General features: G+C 35.9%; 3 protein-coding genes across 3 annotated transcripts; all 3 read right to left on the bottom strand.

The window, feature by feature from the left end:
- Positions 1–401: 401 nt before the first annotated feature.
- Positions 402–680, bottom strand: Smp_193620 (hypothetical protein; the record flags this gene model as incomplete). The annotated part of the gene is made up of 1 exon (XM_018799892.1): positions 402–680. The coding sequence occupies one exon, from the start codon at positions 678–680 to the stop codon at positions 402–404; it is 279 nt and encodes a 92-aa protein (XP_018653760.1).
- Positions 681–9,098: 8,418 nt separating this feature from the next.
- On the bottom strand, positions 9,099–9,404 carry Smp_193870 (putative alpha(1,3)fucosyltransferase; the record flags this gene model as incomplete). The annotated part of the gene is made up of 1 exon (XM_018799891.1): positions 9,099–9,404. One exon carries the CDS (start codon positions 9,402–9,404, stop codon positions 9,099–9,101), a length of 306 nt encoding a protein of 101 aa, XP_018653759.1.
- Positions 9,405–12,083: 2,679 nt separating this feature from the next.
- Smp_137730 (putative alpha(1,3)fucosyltransferase) lies at positions 12,084–12,179 on the bottom strand (the record flags this gene model as incomplete). The annotated part of the gene is made up of 1 exon (XM_018799890.1): positions 12,084–12,179. The coding sequence occupies one exon, from the start codon at positions 12,177–12,179 to the stop codon at positions 12,084–12,086; it is 96 nt and encodes a 31-aa protein (XP_018653758.1).
- Between the last annotated feature and the right edge of the window lie 2,700 nt (positions 12,180–14,879).

Raw genomic sequence — 14,879 nt, 5'->3', positions numbered from 1 at the left:
ACAGTCAGTTGGAAACTATATAAAATTCCATGAACTAATCAATGAATATCCATTAAATTAATGGATGTGTTTTACCTGATTTTGAACATTGACCACAATTGTAACCCAAATCTGCACACGAAATGACTTATTTATTCATCTTCTTGCAAAACTTCTCTTACAAAATCAAACACAGTGTAACATATGTACTAAAGCGTATCAAGTTTTAACGTTTTTACTGGACAACTTCTACTGTTGTGTGACGCATAGGTAGGTGTTATATGGGAGCTCATAAACTCCATACAATTAGTCCCGTCCATGGATTCAAATGAAGAACAAGGATATTATTCGCTGGGTAACACAAATCCATCCTCCTTTCGTAGACCTCGTCACCTACATTCAACCGTATTGACATTGTAATATTACATGATATTTAATGGTAAACATTGATGATTGAAGGAATTGAAATGACAAAGATAAGTAATATTATTATGACCATAATTACTCACTTCATTTTCCAGAAAACCTGCCATAGCAATATGTACAGGCGACTCTTGTATTAAACTAAACCACAATTGTTCTGGAGGTCGAGTTCCTTTTGGCACTTTATCTTCTGTCAGTATAAGTGCATCAGCTTCTCTCCATCTATTCATATCAGTGATAACAGCACATTTCGAGGCATGACATTTTGAAAAATCCATCGGTGTGAAAATTGTACGATGCCCATAGTTGAGAAACGTCTTCACCTGAGACAAGAGTAGAATACAAATTCATGCGTTGATCTCCGTAATTTCTTGAGCATCATATTTGACATCCATTACAAACATAGTTCAGAAATCCTACGCACAAACTATGATTTCGTCAACCTCATATCCAATTAAAAAACATACGACACAATCTTTTTACAGAATGGGTTTAGTTATGAAGAGGAATAGAAACTGGGATTTGAGGTTCTTTTCATCAGAGATTCATCAAAATTCGAACAACTTTAGAAACAATCGGATAATTCACAACCTTCCTAACAATACTATATATCCTAATGGTTCGTAATGATAGCAATTTTTATTATTGATGTCATTCATGTCAACGAACTCTGTGTTGCTTAAATGATAATGATTTCTACTGTAATGGTAGTTACCTTTCAGCAAACTGTGTGTAAGAGTTCATGTTAGTACGAAATACATCCAAACACTCACATGATTACATTTCTGTAATACGATTGAATATCGAAACCACAAACTAAGTTTTATCATTCATTTGGTGGGATGAATTTAAATGAAAATAAACACATTGTAGGATTACCAACACATTTATTGCAACCAATTAGAACAGAAGAAACTGTTTTTGGAAACCAATAAACAACACACATGTAGTCATAATTGGACAGGTCGATAAATATCCGAGATCACACTCCTAAGAACTTCCTCGAAACAATGCTCATCCAAATCATCCTTCTTTAACACATCTTCCATGGAATGGAATGAACAAAATCAAATCAACATTACCAGAAAACGATTATTGAGAAAACACACATTATATGAACAAATAATACTAGGTGAACATGAGACATTCAAAGATTACATTGATGCAATTTGAATGAAACGATCAGGTGATGTAAACATCAATCTGATGAAGAGTTTGAAACTGACATAATTTCACTCTTCCCTTCCACAAACACCTGAAGAGTGTGTTTTCAACTTCTCAAATATCTCACTATACACATTCCACTTACAAACAATATCTGTGAACCAGAAGTTCTGTGATGCTACAACAACAAACCTGGTTGTTAGTGCATCTCTGTGATGTAAACTACTATGAAATTGAACAATGTCCACAAATATTTTGCACGCATAATCTCGATCATTTTGACAAATCAATGTATAGTTAGCAAAGATCAGTTAATTAGAACATGGTCATTCTATCAACATCAAAGAATACTTCTAATGTTCAACTTACCGTCTTATTCATATTTAATGAATCATATAATTTCTCCAGTCTATTTTCTTCCAGACTAAATCTTAATGGGTATTTGTGAACGGATGTTTTACTGATAGGGGAATATATTTTGTGTAATATACTAGCAAGATCTGATTCTGACTGGTTTGTAATTGATATATTACTGCACAAGACTTCTATTGTTTCAGGCATTCTATCATGATCGACTTGATTGATTTTCCATTGAATGAGACTTGGTACAACATTGACCAACCATATGATCAACAGAATAATTGATACACTGACCAACAATTTGACTTTCAATGAATATTTATCATTTCGTACAACTATACCAAAAACTTCACACATGATGTTTATTACAGAAGTAATTGGATGTCAGTTATAAGGATTGATCATCAGAAATGTGGGATATCTGAGAATTGTAGAATAGTCAATAGATCACTGATAAGCTTATATTACAACCTTTCATTAGTGAAATATCATAAGCAACAATAGAACGTATTCATGTTATCTAGTTGAGAAAATATTCACGTAACATATGTATTTCTTATTCAGTAGCTAATTGTTTACTGGCACAACAATTGCATGCAAACCAGAATGTACTGTGGCAGTGGATTAATGTTCTCAGTGTTTGATTTGTAAATTAGTCAACTACTATGAATTTCAAGCCTGAATCGAAGTCATTAATTGAACATTTTTGTGAGATCACTAACCAATTGATGTAGGACAAGCAACAGACGACTGTTTTGTTGCTGAATGAGACGATTCAGCAGTCAGCATCCACGACCGTCACCCTCTGAGAACCAAACACAGTACATTCAGTCTCACATTCAAACACGGGATGTCCAGTCGATGAGGCCGGCAACCAACGCTCCACATGTCTGACAGTTCACATCACTGGGTATCATCGGACTAATTGTAATTCTAAAGATTGAGAATCCAGTGTGAATTTGATATGATGCTGAGAATATGATGTTTCAAATTTCAATAGTTTGATTCATAAGCGACATGTATGTAATTTTGTGTGTATGTATGCACTGTCAATAATGGAAAATGTGTGATCTTTATAATGACAAAGGATAGAGTTTAATTTGTAATGTAATGGTGTGAAATTGTAAATAATATCAGACTAAGTGACTAGGATAGATAGTTCAAGTAGGATGTATGGTAAGGCCTTCATTTCTATTGAGAGCTGTGGGATTAAGCATTATATGAAAACCTTTCTGTAGTATTTTGATATTTTTGAAATCAATTTGATGATTGTTGAAAATGGCGTGAACTGCTATTGCCGATTTAATTTGAAGTCCATCTAATTCTACAGGATTATTAGGAGGTTTCTTTGTGTACCTGATATGTTCTTTAGCGCGAATCGAGATTTCGCGAGATGACTCTCCAATATAGAAGGCATCGATTAAATGATTTTTGTTTAAATACCTCATTATGTCTATTAATACAATAATCTATTCAGGTGCGTTTATGAAAAGTCTACGACCTTTCGCTGTACACCATATAAAAAAGTACAATCAGAGATTACATTATGCCTGGCTATATGAATTGAAAAGAATAAACATTATTCCAATGTCATTTCCTGAAATGCTAACACCTAACTGGAGATCACTCAATATTTATTGTCAGGATTGATAAAGAAATATGAAGGAAACCCGTTGAAATACTTCATGCGAAGAATTCTATTGTAGGGCCAGTGAAATGTCACTGAACCCTAGTCAAATCATCTGGCAGTCGAGTCACTAAATATCGAACAGATCATCGATCCCCGTCAAGGTCACGGACAATCAACGCGCATCAGTTAATCATACGCCATGGACTGGCCCATGCACAGTGGTTCTACTTTCGCTTGTATCTACTTTAACTAATAAATTCTTGTAATAAAATCCTTTGTATTGTACAGTCTTCAGAGCATTCATGGTCCGTTGATGCGTCGATGGGGCAATCCACGTAAGGTGCTGATCACGAGGTGTGACTTCGAAGTTAGCTTATTCGTTACACCGTCACCGTCTATCTCGAGTAGGCTTCCAATCATTCGACATCGATCATCAACGTTAAAAAATAAATGAATTACAGTAAATGTAATCAAGTACTTGAAAGTTGAACTGTCTAACCATTAAAATATTACTTTCTGAACCAATTTTTCAAATGTCAAGAAAAGTCATTTATTAAAAAGTGGTAATAATATCATTACAATGATAAACAATCCAACTATAAAATTGCTAAAATCTCCTCAAAACCCCTGCTGATAATAATAATAATAGGCTCACTAGTGACGGACTTCAAGAGTTATTTCCTGGAGTTCTAGTGAGAAGCGGTGACCAGTGGACTTCAACCAGGTCGGTTTTGAGATATCAACTCACTGAAGATGATGGTGGACGGTCGCGCATTTCGTGGATTGGTTGAAGTTAGACATTAACAGCGTTGGATGCCGTTCGGCTCAGTGGTCTAGTGGTTAAGCGATCGCGTGCGAGACTGATAGGTCCTGGGTTCGAATCTCGCTCGCGAGGCGGGATCGTGGATGCGCACTGCTCAGGAGTCCCACAGTAGGACGAAATGGCCGTCCAGTACTTTCAGGTTCTCCATGGTTATCCAGCTTCAATTGATTCATGATTTCGGCTATAAAATTCTTAGGAACTCAAAAGATTTATGCCTCAAATGCCCTAGTACAGCTGAGGGTGGAGAGAGTCCACTCTCCCTCTTGAAATACTCCCACATGGCCATGCGTATACAACCACTGTCAGGGAAGTCCTACTCACTACCTTCTCGTGACACTACTGTTGTTTACGAAATTGAGAGGACAAAAGGCGAATGTCCGGCGCTTTAACCGGGTTGGTGGATTGGCAGTGTTACGTCCTTGAATCTGTCTACCCACTTTAGTGCCGAGTATAATGTAGATTAAGACCTTGACACGATAGGCTGACTGGCCCAACTTTGAGGCTAATATGCGTGAGTTCGAAGTGGGGGTAAAGAGTCGAAAACTACCGAAAACTATTCTATTCCTGATTGGCTGGCAAGCACGAGAGAGAGAAGACAAGGACAACTGGAACACTAATCACTTTATCCCAATCCCGATCTAGTACTCAAATTCCCAATTCAGATTAATGTAAAAAGATACATAAATAAATAGATGACTAACCTAACCCCGACTTACAATGATTAGAAAAATACAATTATGTCCAAAACTGGGGGATTATAGTAGAAAATAGAGTACAAAAGGTTGCGTCTAAATTACAATAGCTTTGGAACAAAAAATGCTATGGCAGTGAATCATATATCAAACGAAAGCTTATGATCTGTAGAATAGACTAGGGACAAAAGTAAATGTTACAGTTTTACAAGCTTTGAATTAAATGAAATAACGTCCCCAAAAATAGCTTCTGTAGTTTGTTAAGGCTTCTTCTTTCGCGGTTCACATTAGGGAGGATCCACATACGGAAGTTAGAAAACCCTGATTCTAAACCAATCGTCTACATGAGTTCGAGGATCCTGAGGGTACAAATGGCGTACGAACCAATCATTAGTCACCGGCTACCATTGGACTGAACCTCCATACGTTGCTCCACTGACTTAAGGGTTAGATCTCTAAGTCGAAGGCTTCCGATATAACTCCCTAAGAATACGACCTTCTTCGGTTTTAGCACCCGAGCATTATCACAGCCTATTTATACCAATATTTATATTTAAATAAATAAAAAAACAAATGAATAAACGATTAATATAAAACGTACCATTTTTCAATGATTGAATTAGATCTAGACGTAATTTGAAATGAACTTGTTGGTTGTTTTGGTTATCTAAACAAATACAAGACCAATCAAATTGAACAATATTAACAACCATATAAATTAATAAACATAAAACCATTAACAAATCAACTTATTGTATATAAATACTGGTCAAGGTTATTCGATTAAGAAAAGAAATACATAAATTTATATAGAATGACCTGACAGTATTGGAAGTTATTGAATTTATATGATCGTTCAATAAAAACAATTACCATTTTTAATCTTCTATTTGTAATTATACTAATTCTATATAGTTGAGATCATGAGTCAATTGAAGCTAGACAACCATGGAAAACCTAGAAGCACTGGATGGCTGTTTCGTCTTATTGTGGGTCTCCTGAACAGTGTGCATCCACGATCCCGTCTCGCGAAACTCGAACCCAAGACCTACCAGTCTCGCGCCAGAGCACTTGACCGATAGACAAGGCGAGATCGTGGATAGCACTGATGAGGAGTCCCACAATAAGACGAAACGGCCATTCAGTGCTTTTAAGTTTTCCATGGTGGTCTAGCTTCAATGGACTCATGATATCAACTATATAAAATTACTAAAATCTCCACAAAACCTCCTTCTGATAATTAAAGCAATTGTTAATATTAAAGAAATAATAACAATAACTTAATTTGAATCAATGAAGGTTTTTTTGTAAAAACAAAACATCGAATCCTGAAAGGTGGAATTGTGGATGCGTACTATTAAGGAGTCTCGTACTAGGATGAAACGGTCCATTCGGTGTTCTGAGGTTGTCTATGGTGGTCTAGTTTCAATTAACTCAGGAATACAACGATGAAAATTTGTAGATTTGTCTTCAGTTGTGATTGGTCAATACAGAGCTCAGAGAACAAAACTCCATCAAAATCACCCACCTGAGTTACAAATCTTATCCACCGTCTCAGAAAGTATGACATTTCAGAACATTAGAGTTACATGGGAACTTCCATTTTGATTTGTGTATGTGTGTGTGCGTGTTCATTGTTGATCAGTTCTTCATGGCATACTGTTTTTTTATTCATGAAATAGACAATCTAATGTAAAGATTATTCGATTTATTGTCATTTCATTTTTAGAGGAGGTATTCTATGATTTAATTGGACGAAATTTCGAATTTTTGAAAATGGATCATAGTTGAAATCATGAGTCAATTGATGCCAGACCACCATGGAAAACCTGCAAGCACTGGACGGCCGTTTCGTCCTATTGTTGGTCTCCTGAGCTGTGCGCATCTATGACCTCACCTCGCGAGATTCGAACCTAAGACCTACCAGTCTCGCGTCAGAGCACTTAACCGATAGATCATTGAGTCGGCATCTGATGGTGTTTGTGTCTAACTCCAACCAATTCACGATGTTTGAGCAACCGTTAACCAATTGTCTTCAGTGAGTTGATATCTCACAATAGACGTGGTTTGAACTCCACTGGTCACTGCTTCTCACTAGAACTCCTAGATTTACTTATCGAAGTCAGTCACTAGTGAGCCAGTCACTCGTTATGTAATTCATGACCGTCAAGTAATGGGTTATGAGATAGAAGATGTAATATCACTAAACGCTTTTAATTGATTAGCAAACAACTAGACATTTCCTGAAATAAATCTTACGCAGATGAATGAGAGGTTGAAAAGAGCTTTCGTTCCACACATTGTACTATTTTCAAATGATAAATATTTTCCAATGAATCACATAGGAAAACGTGTATGGGAAAATTTACACATTCATTGAAAATATATGTTATACTGTTAAACTAATTTGACAGTTATCACGAGACGAATCAATCATCAGATATTCAAGTGAACTCTATCATCTCTATCCCCTGATGTTTAGTAGAAAATTGTTAAGTGACCGCTTCGTCTCAATTTATACACTCATTGGTCATTCTGGAAGTAACCTAAAGTTTTAATTACGATTTCCTCAACTAGCGATTATATCATTCATATCATCTAAAATTTGATTGGAAATCAAAGTAAAACTCTAATTTTAAAATTGACAAAGACAATGAAAATGTGACACAACTTCAGAGAGATGTTTCAAGAAACAATAAAGTGTATCATATTCATGGTAAATATCTATGTAACCAAGATTGATTTTTGAAGCTTGTTTTCTTTACATACTTTTGACTACTCACATGATGCATAACTAAGCAACCTGATACTATTTCAAAATGTCGCTTTTTATGGGTGAACAAAAAAAAAACAGACAAAAACATTAGGACACTGTCTCTCTATTGATTTAGTCAATATTGACTGCAAGAATCACGTTTCACTCGACATAATTATTACTTCAAAAAGTGACATTGTATCATATATTCGAAACGCTCCTGCACATTCTACCCTCTAGCTATTCAAGTAGTATCACAATCCTTCTGTCATATAGCGTATATTATGTTGAGTACATAATCCTTTTCTATATCATTCAGTTAAATTATCACATTTACATCTATAACGAGTTCGCATAGATTCTTCAGTCTGATCATCATATGTCTAACTAGATAACCCCTTGACATTCGTATCCATTCATTTACCCGACTATTTTTAACAATTAACCAACTAAATAATATTGACATTTTTCCGATTATTGACTTATTTATATCCATATATATACTTGAAATCATGAGTCCATTGAAGCTCGACCACCATGGAAAACCTGAAAGCAGTAGACGGCCGTTTCGTCTAATTGTGGGACTCCTGAGCAGTGCGCATTCACTATCCCGCTTCGCGAGACTCCAACTCAGCACCTACCAGTCTCGCGCTAGTGTACTCAACCGATTGACCGCTTAGACGGCAACGGCTGTCCAGTGCTTTCAGGTTTCCCCTGCTGGTCTACCTTCAATTGAGTCATGATTTCAAGTCTATATAAAAACTACTAAAAGTCTCCACAAACAACCCACCTATTTATATTCACTTAAATCAGTTGAAATTTCAATTTAGACGGTGTTAATTATTTTATCCTATGGTATTTATATTAGAATTAGTCGAAAGTCAAGATGGAAAGTTAATATTGGAAAAATAATACTTTCCCTCCCTCAAATCGCATTTTCATTATTTTCCTTAACAACACTTCTCCATTGATACTTTATTCAAGGTTACTTGATGAACAGTTATACCTTTCTCGTTATCACATGACCAAACGTTTGTGAATAGTGTATAGCATTATGTTACTCCATAATCATTCCATATGAAATTGTCTGAGTTAACATGACAACTGTTTTCACGAAAAATATCAGAATTGTTTCTATGTGGAAAATCTTATTCATTTTCAAATGTATTTTGATCTATACCAGAAAATGTATAAAGTAGAAAGCACTATGTACATTACAACTTAATACAGTTTAGAAAATAAAACAATAATTTTGTTCTCAATATTCATCTTTCATGGATTCCAACGCAATTTCCGACCATTACATCCATCATTCCACCATCGTGCCACTTTCGGAACCCAATATGGACCAAATGCTTGAGATGTATGTGCCAGTAGACACATCGCACATTGAAGTTGAGCATCGTAATCATGTATGATTCCATGACCATGCCATGCAAAATATTCATTATATGCAGTATCATTCTTATCCAAATACTTCAAATAGTCTGCCAGTTTAGCTGGTGATTCGAATTGATCAACGTGAATGAAAGAGTGTGGAGGAGCGACTCTTTCATATTCTTCTATCGAGGCACCCATCACAATTGGAAGTAATTCGTTACTTGAAACAAATAATAAGTTTTCAAACTGTTAAACACTGGTCAAAACTTCATCATTCAAATAAATCGTCAACATTCACAAAAATATGTAGATACATTGAAAATGTCAAAATTTCAACTCATAGCACGATGGAGATCAGATTTCAGTTTTTGACAGTTTCAACGTTTTATTTTGAATTGACAAACGCTGTAAAGTGTGAACTTTGATTGCTTAATTCACATAGTTTTGAAAAGGCCGTTGTAGCAGTACTTGGTCAAAGCATCGTCAGTAATATGACCTGATAGAGAAATGTTTGTCACGGACACTTCAGTACACTGACCCATTATTCAGCTTGCTATTTTATTGAATAATCCTGATCAGAGATGCTCTTCCTCCATGGACACAAGATATTAAGGACTATTGTGGTTTGGTGTTTATGAGTTAAGCCTTTAAACTGTCGAAGTGTGGTTTAATATGTGTTAAATTAGACCGTGAAGCTGATATTGATAATGCGAATGACAATATTGCAGACCGGTTATTCGTTAAAACTACCACCACCATCATGAATCCCTTGCTCATGTGACGCTTCTTGAAGGATAGATTATTACGACTGAAGATTGTGAGTGAATTTATGTGCCCTTTGTTACGATGAATAAATGGATGGTAACTGCTAGGAATTATTTGTAGACCATTTTTACATATTCATTTTGGTATTGTTTGTTTGAATCGTTCCATTGATGTTCAGGACTGACATTGATCAGTCTCTGATCGACATATGTGCATCCTGTGTCGATTGCCTCGATATTGCTTTAAGTCACAAGCATTATGGGCAGAGATGGATGAGGGCTAGCGGTGGAATCCAGGAGTTCATAGTACTAGATTTCAGTCCACGGGTGAACATCAATGCAAGGATGCAGGTACATCCAAATGACGAGCAATAAGTAGGAAGAAACGGGCGACCTGGATTCCACTACTAGACACCATCTATTATGATAGCATTTATTCTTATCACAAAATTATTGAGCAACTAGATTATATATATACAAACCACGTATGTATGAAATATACGATTCATACAGTGGGGGCTGATATCTGCGTTCCGGACTGGAAGTGGTGGAGTAGGTGTGAAGTTGCTATTCGGAAGACCAATAAGGACTCATAGCTGACTCAAGGCTACTAGTGCTGCTTGAAGCATCATTGGTTCAGCACAGGGACAATGTCATAGAAGTCGGTATTCTGCCTGACGATTTTGTTGCCTGGTAGTTGACGGTCCATAAAACATAGTATATTTTTGGAACTAGATATACAGAAAATTGATCGAGTACCATCAATTTTGATATTTGAGGACACCTGTCACCGTGCTATGATAAGATCTATCATGGACTTATCATATTCTCTCCTCTCTAATGTAAATTTAACTTCGAGTATTGAGCATGAAAATTACAATTTTATATTATGTGCAATATTCTGGTTAACATCCTCAGAAGACCTTACTGAAACCTATTTCACATTGAAGAATCTTTATTTATCTGCAATAATGAACATGAACTATGCGAAGTTGAGGAACATATTGAACTCAAAACAACTATCAACCAATATCAAAGTCACTATCTTCAATACGAACGTCAACACATTTCTACTGTACAAGACTAAAACTTCGAGATCTACCACAACCAACATCAAAAGCTCACAAGTATTTATAAACAGTTGTCTATGCAAAATACTCAATATTCCTTGAGCCGATACCATCAACAATAGCCTACTATGGGAAAGAACAAATCAGCTTCCATCTGAAGAGGAAATTAATAAAAGACGTTGGAAGTGAATAGAACACACATTAAGGAAATCTTCAAACTCAATCATGAGACAAGCTCCAACTTGGAATTGTAAAGGTAAACGGGAAAGACGAAGGCCAAATAACTTACTTCGTTGAGAATTGTAAGCGGATGTGAAGAGGATGAATGTCAAGTGAGAATGACCGGAAAGTATTGTCCAGAACAGAGTTCGATGTGGAATGGTGATGGTCGGCCTATGTTCTTCCACGAGGGTTAACAGGCGTTAGTAAGTAAGTAGCCAAGTAATAAGTAAGTAAGTCAGTGAGTACTATATGACTTTGAGTTGGTCGTAAACCAGTTACGGGGTGGCCAAACTAGGACATAGTAACTATCCATGCAAACACTGATTATTGATCTGAGCTGCTAGTATTACTACTACTACTACGGCTACGATCACTATTATAAACACAAGTCACACTACTGTCACGACTACTCATACCACTAATACCACCACCACCACAACAACAACAACTACTACTACTACTAATTGGTTAGAACCTGCACGAAAATAGTGATCAGCTTTCAAGCACAAGTGAGATCGCTTAACATCCCTCTCATTCCAGTAGATGAATTCATTCTGATTCCTTCCATTGGAACTGGATGTCCACCATTATTCTATCATCTTCGTGACACGAGTGCATTTCTCTTGCAGATACATATTCTCTATGTTGAATGTTCCCGCCTATCACTAAAACCAACATCACTGTAATCCATCCCAGTTCACTCTGACAATTTCATTTCGTTCTTCTGAAATGATGTAACACTTTGAGACGATGATTACGCACACATATAAATAAATTGATTACTTTGATTACACCACAATGCGAGATAAATGCCAAACCACTTACTTCAGTGCATTTTTATACAACTTCTCTGCTACATATTCACTGCACAAACTATTTTCAAAGCTCAAATAAAACTTATAGTTTTCGCGCATCATTTTCAAGCAGCCAACTGATGAGGTGAAAGTTGGAATATCCTTTGGACATGATAACGTACCACACTCACCATAAATATCAACCTGAAAATAGAAAACTTTAGTAAACTATTGAACAGATGAGTTGTATGTTTCAATGATGAATTTAGTGACTGCATCGAATTCGTTGTGCATATGTTTGATAAAAACTCCGCCTCTAGATCCTCCGGTGTCTGGGAGGGAGTTGAAGGGAGTTGAAGGAAGAATTACGACGACTCATGAACACAGTGATTTCAGAAATGCACATGTACATGCATATAACACCTGGATATAGAAATGAGTGATCACTGAGTATGGTGTAAGAATACCTGAATTGATAATCTTGTGCGGCTAGTTTATGGAATAGTTACATGTGGTGATATTAATCCAGTAATCCAGTTCCCTACGGAATTGCCATTCGATTAAATCATCTTCATTCTGAGGATTATCCGTAGGATTTCTGAGATGCTCATTTGTTTATATGTACAGTCTAACCAACTTGTATATTTGAAGGATAAATTTACAATGAAGTGAAAGAGAATCAAATATTCAAATTGTTGATATTGAGTATAAATTGCAATGATGAACAGACATCATGAGGAAATCAAACACCTTCGCTGGTCTTTAAATGTCAATAGTATATGACCAATCAGCAACTAAGAAAGCTCTCTTGAAAGACTGTGAAAGTGAGTAATGCTAAAGAATCAGTGCTTGAACTCCATCGAGACCACATGCGTGATTTAGAGGTCTTAGTTTCAAGGATGGAAACCTATTATCAACACAATGATAGAACATACAATCATGCAGATTTGAGAATAATACACTGATGACATGAATCGATGTCTACTTCATGCACTGTTGTCAATCAATGAGGACAATTTCAGTAGACCTTGTTTCATTGTATTCCAATTATTATTAGTTCGTTTCTCCATGAATCAACTTTTCAGTCATTTTCGTCATAATTGCATATGCAACGAATAATAACATGAAGATCACTCTCATCCCGAATTCGTTCCGAGTGACACATTTCGCATGCTTCGTTGTGGTGTTTGTATGAGCTAATGATTCATTTGTACCTGATGTCTGCCTGGTTTCGAATTCCAAACACAATACGTTCGTTAGTGCTCACCTAGTTCTGTATACTTAGATTGCACTACTTCGGGAATTCCTAGTTCTCACAGTAGTTCAAATACTACTAATTATTTTATTCGTGCTTTATACATTTTGTCTCTCCTCAATTATTCGTTTCCTCGAAATTATTGAAAAAAGTGTAGAAACTCAAAGTTAAGCTTTGTTAAACTCACTGAGATATGTCTTGAAAGTTCTTTGGCATATTGCATTCTTGGACTTTTCGGTATACAGTTACTCACAAACCATGCAACTTTTTTTGATTTCCCACTAGCGATATTTCTAGAAGGTAAAGGATACCGTGTTTCTGGTCCATGGTGCTTTATGTATGGCTCATAGGAACCGTATGGTGAATAAATCGTTGAATCCAAACGGAAGGAGATAGTAAAATTAATCTGGATATGAGAGGGATAAATTGAAGTAAAATGACATCATGGATATTGAAATAAATGAAGAAGTTAGTAATTTTGGTATTCCAATAATGTTTTACTAAAGTGGTTCGTGAGTAGATTTGAGTTTTATCGTTTTGAACTATAGATTCACGATACAGACTTGAGTGATTTGTTCACGATCGCTGGTGTCGTGGTGTATTTGCAATGCTCAAGGGTCTCTCAAGCTATAAAGAACGAGATAATTAATTATCATCTGCACGATATGAAGAGTGAATCCATGATGTACAGCATAGTATCACTTTGAAGCGACTCAGAGGATTTACAACCCAGTGTCGAATCAGCTCGTTTTGATGACCCTCTTTGTGATTGACTACAGAAATAAACCGATTTAATTCTGATAGATTGACGAAAACTTCCTGACTCACATGAGGTGGCTACTGACAAAGTTGTCGTCAACAACATTGGAAACAGCCGTATTAAACCATCTAACTCGGAAAACACATCATAACAAATAGTAAAGCTTCATCTGTGAACCACTTACAACCGACTGTTATAAACAAAACATTTTGCAAATTATCCGGAAATGCACGCCCATCATATCAGTACATATGGTAGAGTAGAATAATAGTCTGAAATGGTGAAATGAATTCTATGGAGTTCCACCAAGAGGTGAACATTATTTTCATTCGAATAATTGAACAATCAGTTGGAAACTATATAAAATTCCATGAACTAATCAATGAATATCCATTAAATTAATGGATGTGTTTTACCTGATTTTGAACATTGACCACAATTGTAACCCAAATCTGCACACGAAATGACTTATTTATTCATCTTCTTGCAAAACTTCTCTTACAAAATCAAACACAGTGTAACATATGTACTAAAGCGTATCAAGTTTTAACGTTTTTACTGGACAACTTCTACTGTTGTGTGACGCATAGGTAGGTGTTATATGGGAGCTCATAAACTCCATACAATTAGTCCCGTCCATGGATTCAAATGAAGAACAAGGATATTATTCGCTGGGTAACACGAATCCATCCTCCTTTCGTAGACCTCGTCACCTACATTCAACCGTATTGACATTGTAATATTACATGATATTTAATGATAAACATTGATGATTGAAGGAATTGAAATGACAAAGATAAGTAATATT

Source organism: Schistosoma mansoni, chromosome W (genome assembly GCF_000237925.1).
Source record: "Schistosoma mansoni strain Puerto Rico chromosome W, complete genome".
NCBI lineage: Eukaryota > Metazoa > Platyhelminthes > Trematoda > Strigeidida > Schistosomatidae > Schistosoma > Schistosoma mansoni.
The sequence above is the reverse complement of the archived record's forward strand: the minus strand, read 5'-3'. Positions and strand labels throughout refer to the sequence as shown.